At 37.6% G+C, this 22,932-nt stretch overlaps 1 protein-coding gene across 1 annotated transcript in view; it reads left to right on the top strand.

The window, feature by feature from the left end:
- Positions 1 to 22,932, top strand: part of cac (cacophony) — a 778,098-nt gene that overhangs the window by 596,063 nt on the left and 159,103 nt on the right. Inside the window, 1 exon segment of the mRNA XM_068225468.1 lies at positions 10,187 to 10,278. Coding sequence (XP_068081569.1) covers positions 10,187 to 10,278 — 92 coding nt within the window.

Genomic DNA, 22,932 nt, shown 5'->3' on the forward strand with positions numbered 1-22,932 from the left:
AATCTGAAATTGTATTCAGTATAGCTTTCGTTACGTAGTATTTATCAGTAAGACCACTTATAACATAGATATTTGAGGATTAAATTTTAGACCTTCCCCTAAACTACCATTTCACACAGCATGAATAAAATTATTTACTAAAGCATAGTGCCTTATTCTCCAACATTATATACCGATTTTCAACAAATTCTGTTCAGCCGTTTTCTCGTGATGTGCGTACATACATGCAGACAGACAAACAGAGATGACTGAAAATTAAAAATTGCATTTTCTTCTTACTGTGGACACCTTTCTTTCTTAATTCTGAGCAATGTACAGACAAAACTCTTATTGCATATACAGAACACTCCCTCTAGTTTGGCTTTGGTTAGATTGGTCTCTGAGAAGTCTATCTGGCACTTGTTTTTGAATCATGCATCCCTTCCTTATTTGCTGACCCACTCAGCCAGACAAGTCAGGTCTTGTCTCTCTTGTTTCCAGTTATGAACACTGTAAAAATAGATCAGTTAGTTGATACAATAGTTTCATTAATTGTGCACATGTACTGTATTGTGTGTTTTCAATACAGTGAGTTTTGAAAGGAAATACACATGCTTTAGCGTGGATAAAAGACTAACTGCCATAAAGCACACGGATGAAGGTGAATCAGTACTTAGCATTTGTAACTTTATTACTGGAGAAAGCACAGGTAATGACTGGTGCCGTAATAGAAAGTCTACTGAGAGTGAAACACCACTTAATGAGTTTGAAGTTGCCAGTAAAAAGCATTCCTAGTGCTAGACAACGCAGCCACCCATCCAAGGAAACCTTAATATGAAGGTAAGAATGGTATTAAACTCTTATTTCTGCCACTGAATGTAACAAACATTGCACAACCAATGGACCAAGTAGTCATTGAATGGTTTACAAGGAAGTACTGCCGAAAGCTTCTTTCTTGAAGGACAAGATGTTCTGGATTCGATTGATGATGGACAAGAACTTGACAATGGCATTTTAAAATGATCAAATCGTTCAAACTGTATTTTGGCAGTACAAAGAAAAGGAAGTAAAAGAAGGCAACGAAGAAGGAAGTGAAGAAGAGAGAAATGAGTCATGCTGAGGGAAAAGCAGTTTTACAATCAGAAGCAGACAGAAGCAACAGTGGTACTGGTGTATGTTGTTTTAAGAAGACGTAAAACTAAGTAACCATCTTCTATTAGCACTAATGAGAGGGAAAATAGAGGAGGGCCGTCTGTACTTCGAAGAATGAAGACATTGGTGAAAGAAAGGGAAGGGCCGCGAAAGGCATGAAAGTGAAAGACTCCCTAAGCCTTGCAAACCTAATACCATCAGAGTCAGAAGAGAGCAAGAGTTAACCAAGGGAAGTCAGATAGGAAAGATGAAAATGACTAGTCTGACACAAAGAAGTGGAAGCAATGCCAGGGTCATCTAGGGGACCCATAGTCGCCAACCCATGCTCCCAAGATGAAAGCCCTTAACCCCCTTTTAGTCAACTTCAATGACAGGCAGGGTATACTGTTGGTATATTCTACCACAGTGGTAGAACAGTAGTAACAGCAGTTGATGTCATGTTTATACAGAAGTGGCATGATTTTGCATCTAAAAATGCACTTGAATCCAAGAAGAACAGAAGAAGATACCGTAACTGATTTTTTGTTTTCATTTTGAGCTCAACAGAGTTTAAATCACAGTACTGCATAGTAGTTTGAGTTCTTTTTGTTTATAACAATACAGTAGGGTGTGCATGATATTTATACAAAGGGTGGTGTTACTTTTACCAATTAAATCCTGAGTTTTCGTAATAATATTTTGTGCATTTACTATTTCACCACCGGGCGAGTTGGCCATGCGGTTAGTGCCACGCAACTGTGAGCTTGCATCCAGGAGATAGTGAGTTTGAACCCCACTGTCAACAGCCCTGAATATGGTTTTCCATGGTTTCCCATTTTCACACAAGGCACCTTAATTAAGGCTACGGCCACTTCCTTTCCACTCCTAGGCCTTTCCTATCCCATCGTCGCCATAAGACCTATCTGTGTTGGTGCGTCGTAAAACAAATTGTAAAAAACTATTTCACCACGAGTGTTTGAGTGAAATGTAAATACAGTATGGAGACATCAAATTATTTTGGATTTGTACACTTACTTAATACCATGTATCTTATTTCATTTAGGATAAATATTGGTATAACATATTTTCAGTGAGCCTGGCCATTTTTTAGTTCAGCTTAGGGTCTGGCCCCAGGGTGTGTATTGTATATAGATTTGTACTTGCTTACACTTCACAAAGCCTTATCACCAATTGACTTTTGACAATTCAACCACAAAGTGTTATTGAATTAATTTCAGTATATGCACCGAGCAGAGTGGCTCCAGCTAACAGTGGCCATGGCTTTACTGTAGCTTTATGGGTCTGCATTCAGGAGGTGGTGGGCTGGTCCCACTGTCAGCTGTCCTGGTTTTCTATTCCCCTTAGTAAGTCAATTGCCAGGGCAGTTCTTTTTTATAGGCCATGGCCGCTTCCCCCTCACCTTCTCAGTACCTCAAATCTTCACAATATAACTCCTGGCCTGAAAGAGGGTGAAACCCTCTAGCAGGCCTGCTGTACCCCATTAGAGTATGGAATATGATTTTTTACTAGTAGTAGAAGTAGTCAGGATGTCGTTAAAGGACCTCTCTACTTTGAATAGATTTTATTCCATAATCATAATTCCATACATACTGTACTTGGTAAGTCTGTCTTTAATAATTTTGAGTACAAGTCAGTCCTACAGTAAGAAGTGTAATGTTTTTATTCAAACAAGGACTTTTTGATAGTTAGTTAAATGTTTATGACAATAATTTATCTGAAAACTGTAGGAAACATTGGGAAACATATTAAAAATAATGTTTAAGACTGTATATTTTTCCTTAAAATGTTTTAAATTTTGTTCATTTATTATTTTTATTTCAGTTTGAAATTTAGACTTTCTGTTTTCTATTTTACTGAAAAATGTATGTGATATTATTTATCTCCAAGTACTTGAATTCTGAATCTTTGGATAGGATCCCCTGTAACACATGGATAGAGTTTCATGCTTGGGGCTGTTTTTCAAGGTTTTTGGAAACGTGAAGCTTGTACCTGAATCGGCACTGAATCGTCATAACAACTTTCAAACTTTCCATGGATCACTTTTACTGCTCTTCCGGTGAGTTAGCAGTGAGCTAGGGCCTAGCCTCATACAGACTCGCAACTTCTGCACGTGAACCTTCACACACAAATACAGACAGACATACATACACACACTGGAAATATTCCTATGAAATCAATCAATCAATTCTGATCTGCATTTAGGGCAGTTGCCCAGGTGGCAGATTCCTATTGGTTTCTTGGTACTGTATTGTCTTGAATAACTGCTGCATTATCAGATGTGTGTAACAAGTTAATTCTTTCTCTCTCTCTTTCATGGTGTAGCGGCATCATGCTATAATCCTGGTGGTGATTGCCTGCCCCAAAGATTCTCTGATTTAGGCATGGTGACTTTCGTTAATGCAGTACTCGTGAAAATCACAAGAGATTTTAATTTACAAGAAACGTCTTTCAATGTCAAGTCATAATAATGAATGTTAATGTGGAAATTTTTTTTCCACCAATTAATCAACAGTATCTTATGCAGAATTTAGTGAGGAGTCTCTAAAATTGAAAGACCTACAGCAATACATCAGTGTCTTGTTTTTGGATGAATGTTATTTTTTATTACATAGACAAAATTACAATGAATTCCCATAGAGGAAACAAAATTCATATAAGTCACATTAAAGTGCAAGATACTAGTCATGAATGTATGTGCTTATTTAAGTATACAGTAGTTTTGAATGTGAGGTGTCCTTGTAAGAAATTAACACATTTTATTCTAATTTTCTAAATATAGGTTTACTTGCCTATGTTTTTCATTTTAAATATTTCATGATTAGTTGAAGATAGTGATTGTTGATTAATGCAACAACACAGGGCACATGAAATGATCTGCAAAGTTTGTCTTGTGCTTTGATAATCACTGGGGTACCAGTACAAAAGTTGCAACACGTTAGTGTCACTGGCTCACATGCGTCATTCATAGATGCAGGACAATGGATAAGGCCATAGTAACAGTGGGAAAAGTGTGAGCCACAGAGCTATGTTGAAAGAAGAAGCAGCATGCCATGACAGCACATTTGACAAGCCTTTGACCAACTAGATGAGTTTGAAAGAGGCTGCATCGTTAGACTGAGAGAGGCAAGTTGGACATTTCGGCGCATTGCTCACCACTTGCACCATTCTGACTGCACTGTGCATCGGTTTTGGGTACAGTGGGAATGTGAGTGTATACATACATATGAACAAGGCTCCAGTTGACTCCAGCAAACCACCAACAGAGAGTATCATTTCACTGTGCAGCAGGGTGTAAGCACTCCACAGATATTGCTGCACGCAATGTGGAGACATGTCACGGCAGCTGGGAATGTGCCTGTGTCCACCATATCCAGGCGGCTAGCAGAGCAGGATCTATTGTCGCGGTATCCCTTACAATGTCTACCATATGACCTGAGCATCACCAAGTACATTTGAACTTCTGCCAAGAATGAGCAGCACGGCAGCTTGAGGATTGGTGATGAATGGTGTTCAGCAATGAATCATGATTCTGTCTGGATACAGATGACTACCAAATTTGAATGTAGAGATGTCCTGGCCACCTCAATGATCCACACTTTATTGCCCCAACAGAAGGTGTCATTTTCTATGATTTCTTCTCCATACTGGTGGTGATTGAAGGAATACTGATGATGCAGAAATCCATCCAGAAATTACTTATGCGGTAGGGTACCAGGAATTAATTATTAATATTCTTTAAAGGCAATTTGACTGTCTTGTTTACATTACTGTGCTAATAGCTCCTTTGAGCTTTGTTGCAATGCTGTTGCTGATGATGATAAGGATAGTAAACACTTGTATTCTCTCATGTCATCATTGGCACTTTCAGTTGTTTAGTTTAGTTCAGTTCATGTATGTGCATGTTCAGTCTTCAGCCAGAAGGCTGGTTGGATCCTCAACAGCTCTGCCATCAGCTGTCATAGATGGCCTAGGCATCACTGAAGAGGCGTACTAGGGAAATGAGGAGTGAGGTAGTTTCCCATTGCTTTCCTCACTGAGCCAGAAGTTGCCATTACATATCAGTCTGCCAAGCCCACTAAAATGTATGCACCAACCGACCCTATGAACAACATTTTCACACCATTCATAGCAGGGACTGGCTGCAGAAGGAATGGTATTTCTAGCATCGCTCATACCTCAGTCACTTTCATATTGTCAAAGCCAAGTATAAGACAGAGACAGATCAATGAAAGTAACAAAATTACTCTAGCCCATACCAGAAGACCTAGTTCACTGTAAACACTAGGTCCTGCAGGCAAAGGCAAATTATTCCATTATATCATCACTGTCTGACTCGTTGGCTGAATGGTCAATGTACTGGCCTTCGGTTCAGAGGGTCCCGGGTTTGATTCCCGGCCGGGTCAGGGATTGTAACCTTCATTGGTTAATTCCAGTGGCTCATGGTCTGAGTGTTTGTGCTGTCCCCAACATCCCCAACATCCGTGCAACTCATACACCACACACAACACTATCCTCCACCACAATAACACGCAGTTACCTACACATGGCAGATGGCGCCCACCCTCATTGGAGGATCTGCCTTACAAGGGCTGCACTCGGCTAGAAATAGCCACACAATATTATTATATCATCACTTAAATAGACCACTAATTAAAACAAACAAGACTAACCAAAGTGACATTCATTTCATGAAGAGTTCCGAGTCTGTTGGGCAGAGGTCAGCCTCAATTTATTGTGGATAGTTAATAGGCATGCTAGGTAATATTTATTAGCATTGGAAGCAGCCCATTCATCCCAATAATCCCCAATTATACAAGCAAACTTTATAATAATCTATACCATGCAGCTTTTCTTTTATGTCTATCTAGTACCTTGACACTATTTTTGATGTTTAACCTTCAATATATGAGTAAGTTTTGTGTGTAGAATAGCTCAGTAATTGTACTAAAATATACCACCCATAAGAATTTGCAAGTTTTTAACAGATATAAAGAATGAAAGAAGTAAGCATTACTTTAATTTATTGAACAAGAAATGTAACTCAGAATATTTATACACAAAGTAATTTATTCTGTTAAAAGTTAAAGACTAAATCACTATTAATAATATTAATAATAACAAAAGAAATACACTACATTGTCTGACTGAGTAAGTGGGTAGTAGGTGAATGCATTGTGTGTTAAAGGTTGCAAGATCAAATCCAACAGTTAGTTGACATTTAAGAGACCTTAAATACAATAGATCTGTGCGACTAGATTTACTAGCATTTGAAAGGATCCCTCTCCTAGGAAATATTTGGGTACTCTGTCATATATGAATGAATGAATGAATGAATGAATGAATGAATAAGCAGATTGTGTTTGAAGAAATAATCGAAAATGCTTAAAATTATTGAAATGATAAAAATAAAGTATTAATTATACAGGCCTAATCTTCTTTGCTGGGGAATTGATCTATTACTGTAATGATTAACACTGATAATTTTTTTTGTTGTATCTGAAGCCATTACTTTTCAGTTTTGACTCAGTTAATTTTTAACTGTTAGGTCCTTCAGTCTGCTGAAACTATGTTTTGAATAAATAAATTTATTACGTAACTACCTGAAGAAGAAAAGATGTGGTAACAGATTTATACCTGAAAAAGAAACAACTTAATTAAAATATTCTATTCTGTTTCTATATGTTTTCTTTTTCAGGTAGTTTATAAATGTATCTATTCAAAAATTACTTTCAGCAGACTGAAGAACCAAACGGTTATAAATTCACGTGCATGATGGTGTCAGTTAGAAATAGATTGGTAACACTTTTGGGGAATAGATCATTTATTTAAAAAAGTCATTTGAAATTGACTTGTTTCTGTTTCTGAAATTTAAATTATCATATACAGTAATTAATAATGCATCATCAATAATTTTTTAAAGAAAAAACTCATATTTTATTCAGTATCAACTCAGTTAATACAACTTTCAAGCTTTCCAGTCTTTTGAAACACAAATTGTAACATCCATATAACATGATAACTAGGGCCTGGGTTTATATGCACTAAAAAACCTGAAAATATGCTCCTAAAAACATGCAATTTTATTCGCTTACCTATTTACAGGTATCATTTATTGCACAAAAAAAAAAGCATCACTATAGGTAACTAGTAGTCTTTCAATGTTTTCTGGAGACAAACTATGTCTATTGTCCGTCAAAATGAGTTTATAGGTTGAGAATGATTATTCTACATCAACTGACGTGATTGGACAGTACTTATACATGGGCACTAACATTTCAAAGCATACATCTGGCAACGATACCCTAGTTCCACTCAAGTATTGACTAATTAACTTAATCTTCTTCAGTCCTGGGTTCAAACTCAACACCTTTTCTAACTTGCATTTAATGTTCTCTTCAATTTTGCCTGGAGCGGAATTCAATGAAGATACAGCTTTCTCAACAAGATCAAGTGATTCATGGAGGGGAGTACTAGAAGATTCTAAGCTCTCAATGGCTTTTGGAAGTTAAGAAAAATGTGCATGAATGAAATTCACATATTGATAAACAGTAGTGGTTTCAAACACAACTTTTGCATCATGGACACACACAATATGCTCATCTTCAAGTTTTGTAACCTTTTCTTTCACTTCATTAAAAAAATTTCCTGAAAAAATGATACTGCAGATAACCATGTCCCCCACCTAGTCAGGATAGGTTCAGGTGGCAAAGGAACTTCAGGTAGACAATCTTTGTAGAACTGGACACGAGCTGGTGCTTTCAGAAACAGTTTCTTCCAACATCTAATTAAATTGTTAATAGCTGGAAACTGTGCGCATATTTCATCTGCAATGCGGTGTAATCCGTGCGCTAAACAGGTTACGTGTATGAGTTTTGGATAAAATACTTGGAGGGCCTTTGCTGCTTTCAACATAAGTGAAGCTGCATCTGTGAGCAGTACAAGCACTTTACAACAATTATTCTCAATTTCAGTTGTCCACAATAGTTGCAGAGAATCATTTATAAATCTTGCTATTGTGCTATGGTTGGTTTTCTCTAATACTTTACAATCAAGAAGATGTGGTTTACCGGGTTCGTCTGGATGTAATTTGCAAGTGACTGATCTCATGTTTTAATCCGTATTGAAATCTGTTGATATACAATAACAAAGTTTTATTGTGATACATCTGTTCAATACATTATAATGTTGTCACATTTAAAATATCTTCATCACTCTGTAAAGGAGCGAAACATGTCCCACATATAACACTTTTTAACTAATGAAGATATTTTAAATGTGACATTATAATGTATTGAACAGGTGGATCATAATAAAACTTTGTTATTGGATGTAATTTACGAACCACGAAATTTGTTATGTAACGGCCACATAAATCCGTTGTCTCATCCACCGATATCCAGACACAGTTCCTTCCGATATCAGAACGGATCAATTCCAGGGTAGATTCATATAGCGGAGGTAGGTTAATTTTCCTAAGAGTTGATTCATCTGGTATTTTTCGATTTACACAATATTTCTCGAGAAATGATCGCAGAACTGGATTGTTTAATTTATTCCATGGAATGTTGCTGCATACAAAAGCCCTGCAAAGATCATTAGAAAATGTATTAAGAATACAGGACTTGGGCTTTACCTGCGTAAGAAGTAGTTGTGCTGTTCTTCTCCTCCTTTGCTTTAATATGTGCAGTTGTTTTTGAATGCTGTTCAAGCTGAAATTTTTTTTCACATTTCACTTCCTTTGAGCAAACTTGACAGTACACGATGACACCATCTGTTGAATAGTCCCTATTACCCAACACACATTGATTTAGTAAATCTCTTCTGCTGCTCTTTTCCTTAGGCATTTTTAGAAACTAACACTTTTTAAAATGGAATGTAACTAGTGAAATGAAAATACTTCTGTCCTGACTAAGTGCCCAACCCCCTGAGATTATTATCTGCTATGGTAAAGGAATTCAGGGGAAGTCCAGCCTGCCTACCCACACCTAAGCTATCTGTTGCCATTGTCAGTTGTGAAAGTAAAGTGCCGTTACACAGAGAGCCGAAAATACCAACTAGTGAGGGATGCACATAAAATAGGCAACTAGCTAGGGATGTACAAAACAGATTTATTTTAGTACTTCTTGTAAATGTCCTTAAATTCAGACATTATGTACCAGAATATGCTGTTACGTCTAGAATATGCACTAACCCTCAAAATATGTCAAAATATGCAATTGCATATGCTCAAATGCATTTTTTTTAAATCCGGGCCATAATGATAACATACTACTTGTAAAAAAATTTATTAGTGTGCTTTTTATTACAAGTATAGTATGTGTTATAATTAGTGTTTCAACTGACTGAAAAACTTTAAAGTTGCCTCATCAATTTGTAACAGGTTCAGATAGTATTATGTGGTTCATGCGAGTTTTAGTATAATAATTTCTTTGCCTGGAAATGTTATTTTATTTCATAACAGAGTATAGGTAATTCAGCTTATCAAGCAGATATCGTGAAGAGGAATTTTGTTTCATAAAAAGAGAAAAGATCAATGATCCATAAGGATCTTAACTTTTTTACATCATAACATTTTTGTTTCTTTTTTTTTAAATCACTTCATGTGTTCCATTCAAATTAGGGACATATTTTAGAAACTTGTCTTCCTTTAATTCATTTTGCAGTCATCTAATATCTTTAGAGATTTATACAGATTACTTTTATATCTGTTATAACATCAGTTTTTATGTTGCCAACTAGTTTTCTAGTAAATTTAGTGTTGTTAGAATACTAAATATAAAATAGTTTTATTTTGAGGAAATACCAGTACTGCACACAGATTATAATATGGAGCTAAATGGTAAATTTATTTTCATAAAATATGTTTCTGCTTTTATCAATAATGTTTCAAATACCTGAAAAACCCTTATGTGCTTTGTCAAATTTTCATTGCTGTAATATTGTGCTGTAGGCTGCTGTTGTTTTGTATTGTAGTGCTGCTACAATTGTAAGTGAAGGGAATAATATTTGAATTAACCTTAGTCACACTCTTTCCCTGGCTGGTTCCTATGCGTAGGTGTTCGGTAACATTGCGCTGGATCCTGAAAGCTCCATCACACGGCATAACAACTTCCGCAGCTTTGTACAGGGTCTAATGCTACTCTTCAGGCAAGTTGCTTGTTGATAATTGGTAAGATATCCTTTTCATGAGTAGACATTCTTTAGTCTTTTGATGAGTTTTCTTAAAATATACCAGATATGATTATGTGTTAAGTAGTTAGTCATTTTATGTTTTGTGTCAGTTTATTACTTACCTTACTTCATTTGTTGCATGGCTTGATGATCTATCAACAAACCTAGACCATAGTCTCTATCTTGAGTAGCCTTTATTCTTGGGAAGCAAAACCCGTACTTATTACAGAATGCTTTTTCATTGTTTGGAATAGAAATCCTATATTCTGTTTCTTGCATACAAATGAAAAAGAAATGTCTACACATTGCTTATTATGTATTTATAATATATGAAACATAAGGTAAGTAGATATGTACAGTAGCTTGTGTGCCTGTAATATTTTGCTGTAAGGCATGCTAAAATATAACAGGAAGGCACTTTCAAGAAAATGTGGCAATACATGAGAATATGTCACTTGTCTAGGAAAATTATTACCATAATTGAAATTTCTTGTGGCATTACACATCTCATGTGAATTTTCACTGGAAACAGTGAAGAACCCAAATCCATTGAAATAGACATGTTATGTGGGCTTTGGTTTTGACATAAATGGAGAACCTGAAAAATCGTTAGTGCAGTTACCAAAGTTCAAGTCCGATCAAGTTAGATTATACATTATGCCCATTGATCATAACCAGATCACTACTAAGACCTCATAGATTTTTGTGGCTGGAACTAATGCTGTTTTCCAAGACAAGTTGGGCTGTTGTGGAATATCCTGGGTTGCTGAGTGTCTGACGTTTCACCATCTTCGTCTTAGACTTTGTCAATACTGACTTAATGATATGTCAGACACTTACCAACTCAGGATACAACACAACAGCTTGAATCACTATGGAAAATAACAAATCATACCTAATACATTGCAAATATCTGTCACCTTTCTAGGACAATTAAAAATCCCAAGAGCCTCTTCAATTCATGAATTATTAGTTACATCAGTACTTCACTATATTATCTAAACATACCTCTCAGTCGAACACAACAGTTGCATTAATGTAACTGTGTACATTTTACTCGTACATTTTGCATTTTAGTACCATACATCTGACTATATTCGTTTTGTTATGATATCTATAAGACAGACTAATTCTGCTGTTAGTTGACAGATTCATCTACTGCTAATCACCTATAATGTGACTCTATATAAATGTCATAATTTTATGGGTTTTGTGATTAGCACTGTCTCTGATAATGGTTGTTCAACTGTTCTTTATACTGTAGCATACACTAGTACTGGAATACTAGACTGGTTGTGTGATTTACATGTGCATGTTTCCCTGTTCATTGTTTCTTAATTCATTTTAACTAGGTTTCTCTGCATTATATTGCATGTGGTAAAAAAACTGTCTCTGCAGTGAACACGGGTGCGCTTAAGTTGGGAAGAATGAGGCAATGGAGCACTGACCTCGAGCTGGTACTATCCTTGAACTGAATAGCATTCCAGCTTACTGTGACAGCTGTGCTTTGAACAAGTGGTTAATTCATTAACAATTGAAATGAGAGTGCTATTAGTGGAATACATCTTCTGTGAATGCTGTAAAACATAAATTTTTTGGATGTTTTCCAAAATTCAGTATGTCCTAATTGTGATAAAGTGAAAGATTTAAATAAAGAAAATTCATAAAACTGGATCTGCACATTATGTTTTTAATTGTGGTAGGCCTATTTAACCGAGGCAAAACTGGATGAAATTTCTGATGTAATGTTGAGCAGCCTCACTAAATAATTGCAGAAACTAGCACAGGAGACAAATGTTTCTGTGCAGTCAGCACATAGAGCCATAAATAGGGAACTTAAATGGCATCCTTATAAATTTACAGTTTTCCACAAATTCATCTTCATCACCAATAATGTAGGTATGTTCTTAAGTTTAGTAGAATCTGTTGGAAATGCAACAGAGTGTAACTGAGTGTGCTAGCGTATCCACCTCACTGCGGAGACAGTTTTGCCACTCACTGAAACATCCATCTATTGTGTGAAACTGGTCATTTTTTTTTCTTTCATGAAAGAAAAACTCTGAATGAAACATATATAACTACCCTAAGTTCATGATCATATCTGTACCCCATTTATAATCATTAATCCATCCCAGCCTAGATTCTCAATTCACTGAAGAGTGAGTAAATTAACTTTCTATTCAGCTGAAGGTAAAGGGATTAAGAAAGAAAGAAAGAAACAAAGAAAGAAAGAAAGAAAGATTGGCATCAACTCAACTAAGGTTAGGTTGAAGGAAGAATCCCACCTTCCACTCTTTATTTTTTTTAATGCTAGTCTATATAATTATAAAATATATTCCAGCTTCAGAAGTAGTTAAATTATTTTTAAAAGTACCTGTTTTATTTCTAATGTGGAACATACATACGTACATCAGTGTTCAGTGTGCAAGCCTCTGTGAATTTACTAAACGTCGCCACAATCCTCTATTTGCAACCAGTGCTGTGGCCTCATTTAGTTCTATACATCTTTAAATCATTTGAAACCTAGGCTAACCATTGTTGTCTTTTCCTCCCTCTACTTCTCTTACGCTCCATAGCAGAGCCCATTATTCTCCTAGGTAACCTATCCTCCTCCATTCGCCTCACATGACCCCACCACTGAAGCCGGTTTATGTGCATAGCTTCATCCATTGAGTTCATTCCTAACTTAGCCTTTATCTCCTCATTCTGAGTACCCTCCTGCCATTGTTCCCTCCTGTTTATACCAGCAATCATTCTCACTACTTTCATGTCTGTTACTTCTAACTTATGAATAAGATATCCAGAGTCCACCCAGTTTTCGCTCTGGTAAAGCAAAGTTGGCTTGGAAACAGACCAATGTAAATATAGTTTCATCTGAGAGCTGACATCCTTCATACAGAACACTGTTGATCACAACTGCAAGCTCACTGCATTAGCTTTTCTACACTTTGATTCAATCTCACTTACTATATTACCATCCTGGCAGAACACACATCCTAAATACTTGAAATTATCTACCTGTTCCAGCTTTGTATCACCAATTTGACATTCAATTATGTTGAATTTCTTACCTACTGACATCAATTTAGTCTTTGAAAGGCTAATTTTCATACCATACTCATTGCATCTATTTTCAAGTTCCAGGACATTCGACTGCAGGCTTTCAGCACAATCTGCAGTTAAGACCAAGTCATCAGCATAGGCCAGACTGCTTACTACATTTCTGCCTAACTCAGTCCCTCCCTGCCACTTTATACCTTTCAGCAGATGATCCATGTAAACTACGAACAGTAAAGGTGAAAGATTATAGCCTTGTCTAACCCCTGTAAGTACCCTGAACCAAGAATTCATTCTACCAACAATTCTCACTGCAGTCCAATTGTCAACATAAATGCCTTTGATTAATTTTAATAATCTACCCTTAATTCCATAGGCCCCCAGTATGGCGAACATCTTTTCCCTCAGTACCCTGTCATATGCTTTCTCTAGATCTACGAAATATAAACGCAACTGCCTATTCCTCTTGTAGCATTTTTCAATTACCTGGCGCATACTAAAAATTTGAACCTGACAGCCTCTCTATGGTCTGAAACCACACTGGTTTTCATCCAACTTCCTCTCAATGACTGATCGCACCCTCCCTTCCAAGATGTCAGTGAATACTTTGCCTGGTGTACTAATCAATGAGTTACCTCAATAGTTATTGCAATCCTTCCTGTTCCCTTGCTTATAGATAGATGCAATTACTGCTTTTGCCCAATCTGAAGGTACCTACCAACACTCCATGCTAATCTTACTACTCTATGAAGCCATTTCATCCCTGCCTTCCCACTATACTTCACAATTTCAGGTTTAATTTCATCTATTCCTACTGGTTTATGGCAATGGAGTTTATTTACCATCCCTTCAGCTTCCTCAAGCATAATTTCACCAACATCATTTTCCTCCTCCCCATGAGCTTGGTTGTTCATGACACCACCACGAAGATTTCCTTTTACGTTAAGAAGATTTTCAAAATATTCCCTCCGCCTGTCCCGTGATTCCCTGGGATCTATTATGAGTTCTCCTGAATTACCCGAAACAGTGTTCATTTCCATTCTCCCTCCCTTCCTAAGATTCTTTATTACTGTCCAGAAAGGTTTCCCTACTGCTTGACATAGCCTTTCCAGGTTATTACCAAAATCTTCCCATGACTTCTTTTTGGATTCAACAACTATTTGTTTTGCTCTGTTACTTTCATTTACGTATAATTCCCTGTCTTCATCGGCCCTTGTTTGGAGCCATTTCTGATAAGCCTTTGTATGTTTACAAGCTGCTCTCACTTCATCATTCCACCAAGATATTCGCTTCTTCCCATCTTTACACACAGTCATTCCTAGGCATTGCCTTGCTGTTTCTACTATTTCTACTACAGCATCCCTGTATGTCACCCATTCTCTGTCTATATCCTGAACCTGCTTACTGTCCATTGTTCGAAACTTCTCACTTCATATCCATGTACTTCTGTTTGGGCGTCAATCAAAAGACCTGGATCTGGCGAGCAAAACTTGTCCTCGGGCACTCCCGGCATAAAAAGCCATATGCCATGTCATTTCATTTTCTACCCGTATTTGTTTGCAGACAGATTTCACTTTCTCTATCCTAGGCCTAGAGATGCTTAGTTCACTGCAGATCAGATAGTGGTCTGTTTCATCGGAAAAAAACCCCAAAAAAACCCGTACATTCCTGACAGACTTCCTGAATTGGAAGTCAGTTAAGATGTAGTATATTATAAATCTGGTACCCCTACCCTCCCGTGTGTAGCGGTGAATATCCTTATGCTTGAAGAATGTATTCGTAACTGCTAAATCCATACTAGCACAGAAGTCCAGCAAATGCTTCCCATTCCCATTATCTTCCATATCTTCCCCACATATACCAATCACCCTTGTGTATCCTTCAGTTCTACTTCAAACATTGAAATCGCCCATTAACACTATCCTATCCTTGCTGTTGACCCTGACTATGATGTCACTCAATGCTTCATAAAACTTGTCAACTTCATCCTCATCTGCACCCTCACATGGTGAATACACCGAGACAACTCTCGTCCTAATTACTCCAACTGCCAAATCTACGCACATCATTCACTCATTTACGTGCCTAACAGAAACTATGTTGCGTGCAATAGTATTCCTTATAAACAGCCCTAACCCACACTCTGCCCTTCCCTTTTTAACACCCATCAAGTACACTTTATAATCTCCTTCCTCGTTATCTCCCCTTACCCAAATATCACTTACTACTAGCACATCCAGATTCATCCTTTTTGCTGACTCAGCCAGTTTTACTTTCTTTCTTTCTTTCATAAGCCCCATTAATATTGATAGCTCCCCATCGAATTCCATTTTGTTTCCAAGGAGTCCCTCGCCTGTCAAATGGGAATGGGACTCCGTTACTCCCATAGGTCCGAGGCTTGCTTAAAATGTTCTGAGCTTAGTAAATTCATGATGCAGGATGCTACCCTACTTACGCATAGTCCAAGTGAGGAACTCTCCTCTAACAGGTTAGGGACCACAGTGGATTGTATAGTCCTAGCCACCTGAGCACAAGGAGGACCATGGCTCAGAATATATCAGAGATGCCCACTCCCATTCCATAGCAACTGGTATCCCGACTCTCAAGACCACTTACTAGGTCATTCAGCCGTTGCCCATGGTTCACGAACTAGGAAGTGACTACAGTTACCCACACCACGAACATATTTAGCTAAAAAAAAAGAAAAGAAAAAAAATTGTATAAAAATTGGCATAAGTGAAATAAAGACACTTATGATGTGATGATAATTATGAGATAAAATGTTCCATCATGTTAAGCTAAAACACTCAACAAGTTAATGTTCAAGTTTGAGATAAAATCTGTACTTTTCCAGTATGTACTTTCCAGCATTTTGAGGAACATTGACTTGCTTAGTGTTTTAGCTCAATATGAAGGAACATTTTATCTCATCATTATTATTATTATCATTATTGTCATCATCATCATCATCATCATCATCATCATTATAATTGTTTTTATTTCATTTATGCTTACTTTTGTATCTTTTTCTTTTTTAGCCAAAGATGTTCCACATTAGGAACAAAACATGTACTTTTTAAAATAATTTAACTAGATTTTAAGCTGGAATATGTTTTATAATTACATAGACTAGCATTAAAAAACAGGACGGTGGGACTCTTCCATCAGCCTAATCTTTGTTGAGCTGTAGTCGCTTAAGTGCGGTCAGTATCCAGTATTTGGGAGATAGTGGGTTCAAACCCCACTGTCAGCAGCTCTGAAGATGGTTCTCTGTGTTTTCCCATTTTCACACCGAGCAAATGCTGGGGCTTTACCTTAATTAAGGCCATGGCCACTTCCTTCCCACTCCTAGCCCTTTCTTGCCCCATTATCTTAAGACCTATATGTTTAGGTGCAACAAAAAGCAAGTTGTAAAAAAAAAAAAAAAAAAAAAAATTGCTGAAAAATGTGGTATATATAAGGGACAGAATAATAGAACTAACAATGAAGATAGTACAGAGAAAGATTGAATACAAGTATATGCTCCACAGGCAGGAAATCAGGAAGATAAACCAGACCATTTCCTAAACACATTGGAAGAAAGTATTACTGGTAACAAGATGGTAGTGATGGAAGATTTGCGTGCACGAATAAGCCAAGAAAGGAGGTGAGCGGAGATGTTGTTTGGTCCGCTTGGGTATGAACAAAGATATTGTGAAGGAGATGACCTTGTGAATTTCTGTGAGAGAATTGATGTGATAATTGACAGTACTTGATTCAGAAAGAATTATTCCAAGTAAATCATCCAGTACAGATGAGGTAACCATAGGTATAAGCAATGATTCTGTTTCTATTAATAAAGTGGTAATCTTAAACCAAGGACCAAGATTGATTATTTCCTGACTGAGAGTAGTAAAAGAAAAGAACTACTGTACTAAATGTGTCAGTGTTTTCAAGTGAGCCTTCCATGGGGATCATAGATTGATTGTTGCCCAATTCAGGATAGGAAAATTATCAAGGATGAAGGATTTAAGAGAGAGAAGAATTAAAGTGTAGAAATTGAAAGAGACCAAAGAGAAATTTCAAGAGGAAATCATGAGCTACCCAAGTGGACTGGAAGAAGAATGATGCAAATTTAAGCAGGGATTTTTAAAAAGTGCAGTAGTAACTCGTGGATGGACTAGTGTTAGGAGGAAGGAGGGGGAAAAAAATGCCTTGGTGGAGCTAGAAAGTTAGAGAGGCAATGAAACAAAAGAAGACAATATGGAAAATATGGATAGAGAAGAAAAGTGAGGTAAGTAGACATTATGATGATGATGATGATGATGATGATTGTTGTTTAAAGGGGCTTAACATCTAGGTCATCAGCCCAGCAAGTAGACAGATTTGCATGGAAGCAAGAAAGATGTTTCAACAGTTACTGAGGAAAGAGAAAATGTTGGGAGAACTTCACCAGAGAACTGGAAGATGAGTATTTTCAACTGCTCCTTTTTTTTTTTTTTGTTGCTAGTTGCTTTACGTCGCACCGACACAGATAGGTCTTATGGCAACGATGGGACAGGGTAGGGCTAGGAGTGGGAAGGAAGCAACCGTGGCCTTTATTAAGGTACAGCCCCAGCATTTGCCTGGTGTGAAAATGGGAAACCATCTTCAGGGCTGCCAACAGTGGGGTTCGAACCCGCTATCTCTCGAATACTGGATACTGGCCGCACTTAAGCGACTGCAACTATCGAGCTCGGTCAACTGCTTCTGAATCTTAAGTGGGAAGATAGAGCAGGAAGTGATGACACACACACACAATTTGAGGGACTATGAGGTAAGAGAGATATACCCGGGAGAAGTTGAATATGCGTTCTGGGTGAGCAGCTGGTTGTGATGGAGTAACCAGTGACATGAGCATAGCTGTCATCAGTCATGGATTGTATTGGACAGGAAGAGTAATCAGAGCAGCTTGTACCTGAGAAAGAGGAGAAATAGTAAAGAGATGTGACAAAATGATATTTGACAGCAGTCAAGGAGTTGCCAAAATATGTGAGTGGGGTGTGAAAGACAGACTTAGGAATATCATAGAACAACAAGTGGAAGAAGACCAGCATAGTTTCTAAAAGGGCAGATTGATAATAGATTTGATATTTGCAATGAGACAGTTGCTGGGAGAAATCTGGGAGTATGATAAGAGTGTGGCTATGACTTATATTGACATACAGAAGGCATGATTGTGTACCCATAGAAAGAACTCAAGGAGTTGCAGAGGAGATGGTTCACATGATCCAAGCATTGTACAGGAAATATACAAGCAGAATAAAGATGAGGATTGGAAAGACAGATTGGTTTGAAGTGAAGACAGAACTGTGACAGGAGGAAGTCAAAGAGAAAATGGATCCAGAGGGTATTACAGCTTGATTATTTGCTTATAATATTGTGATATGGGGTGAGAGTGAACATACAGTACAAAATTCAGTTAGATGCTTGGAGTGAAGTAATATAAAATAAGTAAAGATAAGCGTAAAGTGATGGAGACAGAGAACTGCAAGAGTTATAATAAAGTTAAAAAATGGGCCTCTGCAAGTAGTTGACACCTTCAAGTACTTGGGATGTGTAGTGTCACGAGGTGGGATTGTAATACAAGAGGTCAGTAACAGGGTTCAAATGGAAGGAAGATTTTACCAGAGCATAAGGGATATAGTATGAGATGAAAAGGTCTCACGATGATGTAAAAAGGTGTTATACAAGATCTGTTTTTTCCATTCCGACATATGGAGCAAAAACATGGGCTGCAACATTCAGAGAGTAGAGCAGGATCCAAGGTGTGGAAATTAAGTTCATTAGAAGCATGCTTAGAAAGACAAAGAAGGATCATATAGGATAGGAAACATAGTGATATAGAAAAGGCCAGGGATGAAGAAGTTACAAAACAGCATAGGGACCAGTTGAATTATGTGATTTGGGCACATTAGCAGGATAGAAATAATAAGAACTGCTAGAGCAATGAGCGAGGAAGGTGACTGGAATAGGAATGAGGGGGATAACCAGGGAAAAGGTAGAGAACTAAGGTAGAGGTAGCAGTGGAGAGTTAAGGCATGAACTGGCCCAGTGTGTTCAGAGAAGAATGGTGGAAGAACAGGCTGAGGTGGTGGCTGCTGGTCTATTACCCTACCCAGCAGAGAGTCGGATAGAGGGTATGGAAGGAGGAGAAGAAGAAGAAGAAAAAGAAGATTTCAAATTTCAAGTTTGACATATAGGTTCCATATGATGTCACTCCAGTGACTTCTATCCAGTCGTGGGAGGCACTATTATTGAATTGTTAGCAAATAAATAGATAACCTCATTATCTTAGTAGTAAATCCAAGCGTACAAATTATAATTGAAGCACTAATAGCTAAGCCTACCTTATAAAGACTCAGTTGGTTACAAAACTGTATGTACCGGGCGAGTTGGCCGTGCGCGTAGAGGCGCACGGCTGTGAGCTTGCATCCGGGAGATAGTAGGTTCGAATCCCACTATCGGCAGCCCTGAAGATGGTTTTCCGTGGTTTCCCATTTTCACACCAGGCAAATGCTGGGGCTGTACCTTAATTAAGTCCACGGCCGCTTCCTTCCAACTCCTAGGCCTTTCCTATCCCATCGTCGCCATAAGACCTATCTGTGTCGGTGCGACGTAAAGCCCCTAGCAAAAAAAAAAAAAAACTGTATGTAATTACATTGAAATTGTGCATTGTGCTCCAACCAAACCAATGCCTTCCATAATGTGCAATTTGCTGGTAAATAATAATACAGCCATGATTTACTAGTGAAAAGGATTTTAGTTAATGAATACTTCTACATGTTCTTATTCTTCTGTATTGGAAGAGTGCCTTGCAGGAGACACAAATGAGTTATAAAATTTAAGAGAATCAGGAATTATGAACCAGCAAAAAGGTACAGCCTCCAATAGTATATCTCAGGTATTCGCTTTCTAGTAGTTTTCTCAAAAAGAACTTTTTAAATTAAAAATGCTTGAATTAAATTATGTAGGTCTTCATGTAGGTTTCTTTTTGTTTCTTTCACATAACAAGTCCTTCCTGGTTTATTCATTATTCACTTCACTGTCATCTTAACAAAATGATTATAATGTTGATAATGAATACTAGCTTATATATATTCAACTCCAGCCCTGACATTGGAGTTGTCATCTTAAGCATCTTATGTTTGATTTCCTTCTTTGCTTAAGGAATTTTTCCATATTAAGAGGGCCTAGCTTCATGAGTGTAATTATGAAAGGAAGCATCAGTAGTCAGATGTGCTACACTGACAAAGGGATGGGTAAGTACGAGTCTCAAGTAAAACAGCTATCAGTCAGAAGACCATTTCTCCTCAGAGGACTGTTATACCACAGTTTTATGTTTATATTTGCATAGTTTTTATTACACTTTCTTGATGTTCCAACTTGTTACCCAATTTTCTATGCAGAAAATGACATTCAGTGAAAGTTCCTGTAGATATTCCTGGGAATTTTTTTAAAAGTGCAATTAGATTAACAACAAGCAATTCATTAGCCATTTATAAAAAAACAAACCCCATGGCACAACAGCCCCAAAGGACCATGACCTACCAAGCAGATGCTGCTCAGCCTGAAGGCCTGCAAATTATGACGTGGTGTGTGGTCAGCACGACGAATTCTCTCAGCCGTTGTTCTTGGCTTTATAGACCAGCGCCACCATCTCACCATCAGATAGCCCCTCAATTGTAAGCACATAGGCTGAGGGGACCTCAAACCAACCCTCAGATCCAGGAAAAGATCCCTGACCTGGCTGGGAATCAAACTCGGGGCCTCCGGGTAAGAAGCAGGCATGCTATCCCTACACCGCCATTTATGGTCCTCAAATAATCATATATGTACATTTGTGGGAGGGGGGGGGGAAGTCATATAAAATGGAAATAGGAAAAAAATAAAAAGTAATAGCCTTTTTTCTTGGACATTCTTTCTTCTGGAAAATTAACATGCAGGATCCATGTGTTTAACCATGCAGTTTTTCTCATCTATTATTATTATGCATAATACAGCTCCTTTGCTGAATGGTCAGCATATTTGCCTTTGGTTCAGAGGATTCTAGGTTCAGTTCTAAGCCAGGTTGAGAATATTTTAACTGAGTACTGTATGTTTTATTCCTATGACTCAGAGATTGGGTGTTTTGTTCATTTTAATACACTTCTCTACATCTACTTACGCCACATAGCCAACCGTCACAGAAACATGCAATAGTGAATACATCAAATCAAATCAATCAATCAATACTGATCTGCATTTAGGGCAGTCGCCCAGGTGGCAGATTCCCTGTCTGTTGCTTTCCTAGCCTTTTCCTAAATGATTTCAAAGAAATTGGAAATTTATTGAACGTCTCCCTTGGTAAGTTATTCCAATCCCTAACTCCCCTTCCTATAAATGAATATTTGCCCCACTTTGTTCTCTTGAATTCCAATTTTATCTTCATATTGTGATCTTTCCTACTTTTATAAACGCCATTCAAACTTATTCGTCTACTAATGTCATTCCACGCCATCTCTCTGCTGACAGCTCGGAACATACCACTTCTTCTTTCTCTCAGTTCTTCCCAACCCAAACTTTGCAACATTTTTGTAACGCTACTCTTTTGTCGGAAATCACCCAGAACAAATCGAGCTGCTTTTCTTTGGATTTTTTCCAGTTCTTGAATCAGGTAATCCTGGTGAGGGTCCCATGCACTGGAACCATACTCTAGTTGGGATCTTACCAGAGACTTATATGCCCTCTCCTTTACATCCTTACTACAACCCCTAAACACCCTCATAACCATGTGCAAAGATCTGTACCCTTTATTTACAATCATATTTATGTGATTACCCCAATGAAGATCTTTCCTTATATTAACACCTAGATACTTACAATGATCCCCAAAAGGAACTTTCACCCCATCAACGCAGTAATTAAAACTGAGAGGACTTTTCCTATTTGTGAAACTCACAACCTGACTTTTAACCCCGTTTATCAACATACCATTGCCTGCTGTCCATCTCACAACATTTTCGAGGTCACGTTGCAGTTGCTCACAATCTTGTAACGTATTTATCACTCTATAGAGAATAACATCATCCACAAAAAGCCTTACCTCCGATTCCACTCCTTTACTCATATCATTTATATATATAAGAAAACATAAAGGTCCGATAATACTGCCTTGAAGAATTCCCCTCTTAATTATTACAGGGTCAGATAGAGCTTCACCTACTCTAATTCTCTGAGATCTATTTTCTAGAAATATAGCAACCCATTCAGTCACTCTTTTGTCTAGTCCAATTGCACTCATTTTTGCCAGTAGTCTCCCATGATCCACCCTATCAAATGCTTTAGACAGGTCAATCGCGATACAGTCCATTTGACCTCCAGAATCCAAGATATCTGCTATATCTTGCTGTAATCCTACAAGTTGAGCTTCAGTGGAATAACCTTTCCTAAAACCGAATTGCCTTCTATTGAACCAGTTATTAATTTCACAAACATGTCTAATATAATCAGAAAGAATGCCTTCCCAAAGCTTACATACAATGCATGTCAAACTTACTGGCCTGTAATTTTCAG

The sequence above is a fragment of the Anabrus simplex genome, chromosome 1 (genome assembly GCF_040414725.1).
Source record: "Anabrus simplex isolate iqAnaSimp1 chromosome 1, ASM4041472v1, whole genome shotgun sequence".
Lineage (NCBI taxonomy): Eukaryota > Metazoa > Arthropoda > Insecta > Orthoptera > Tettigoniidae > Anabrus > Anabrus simplex.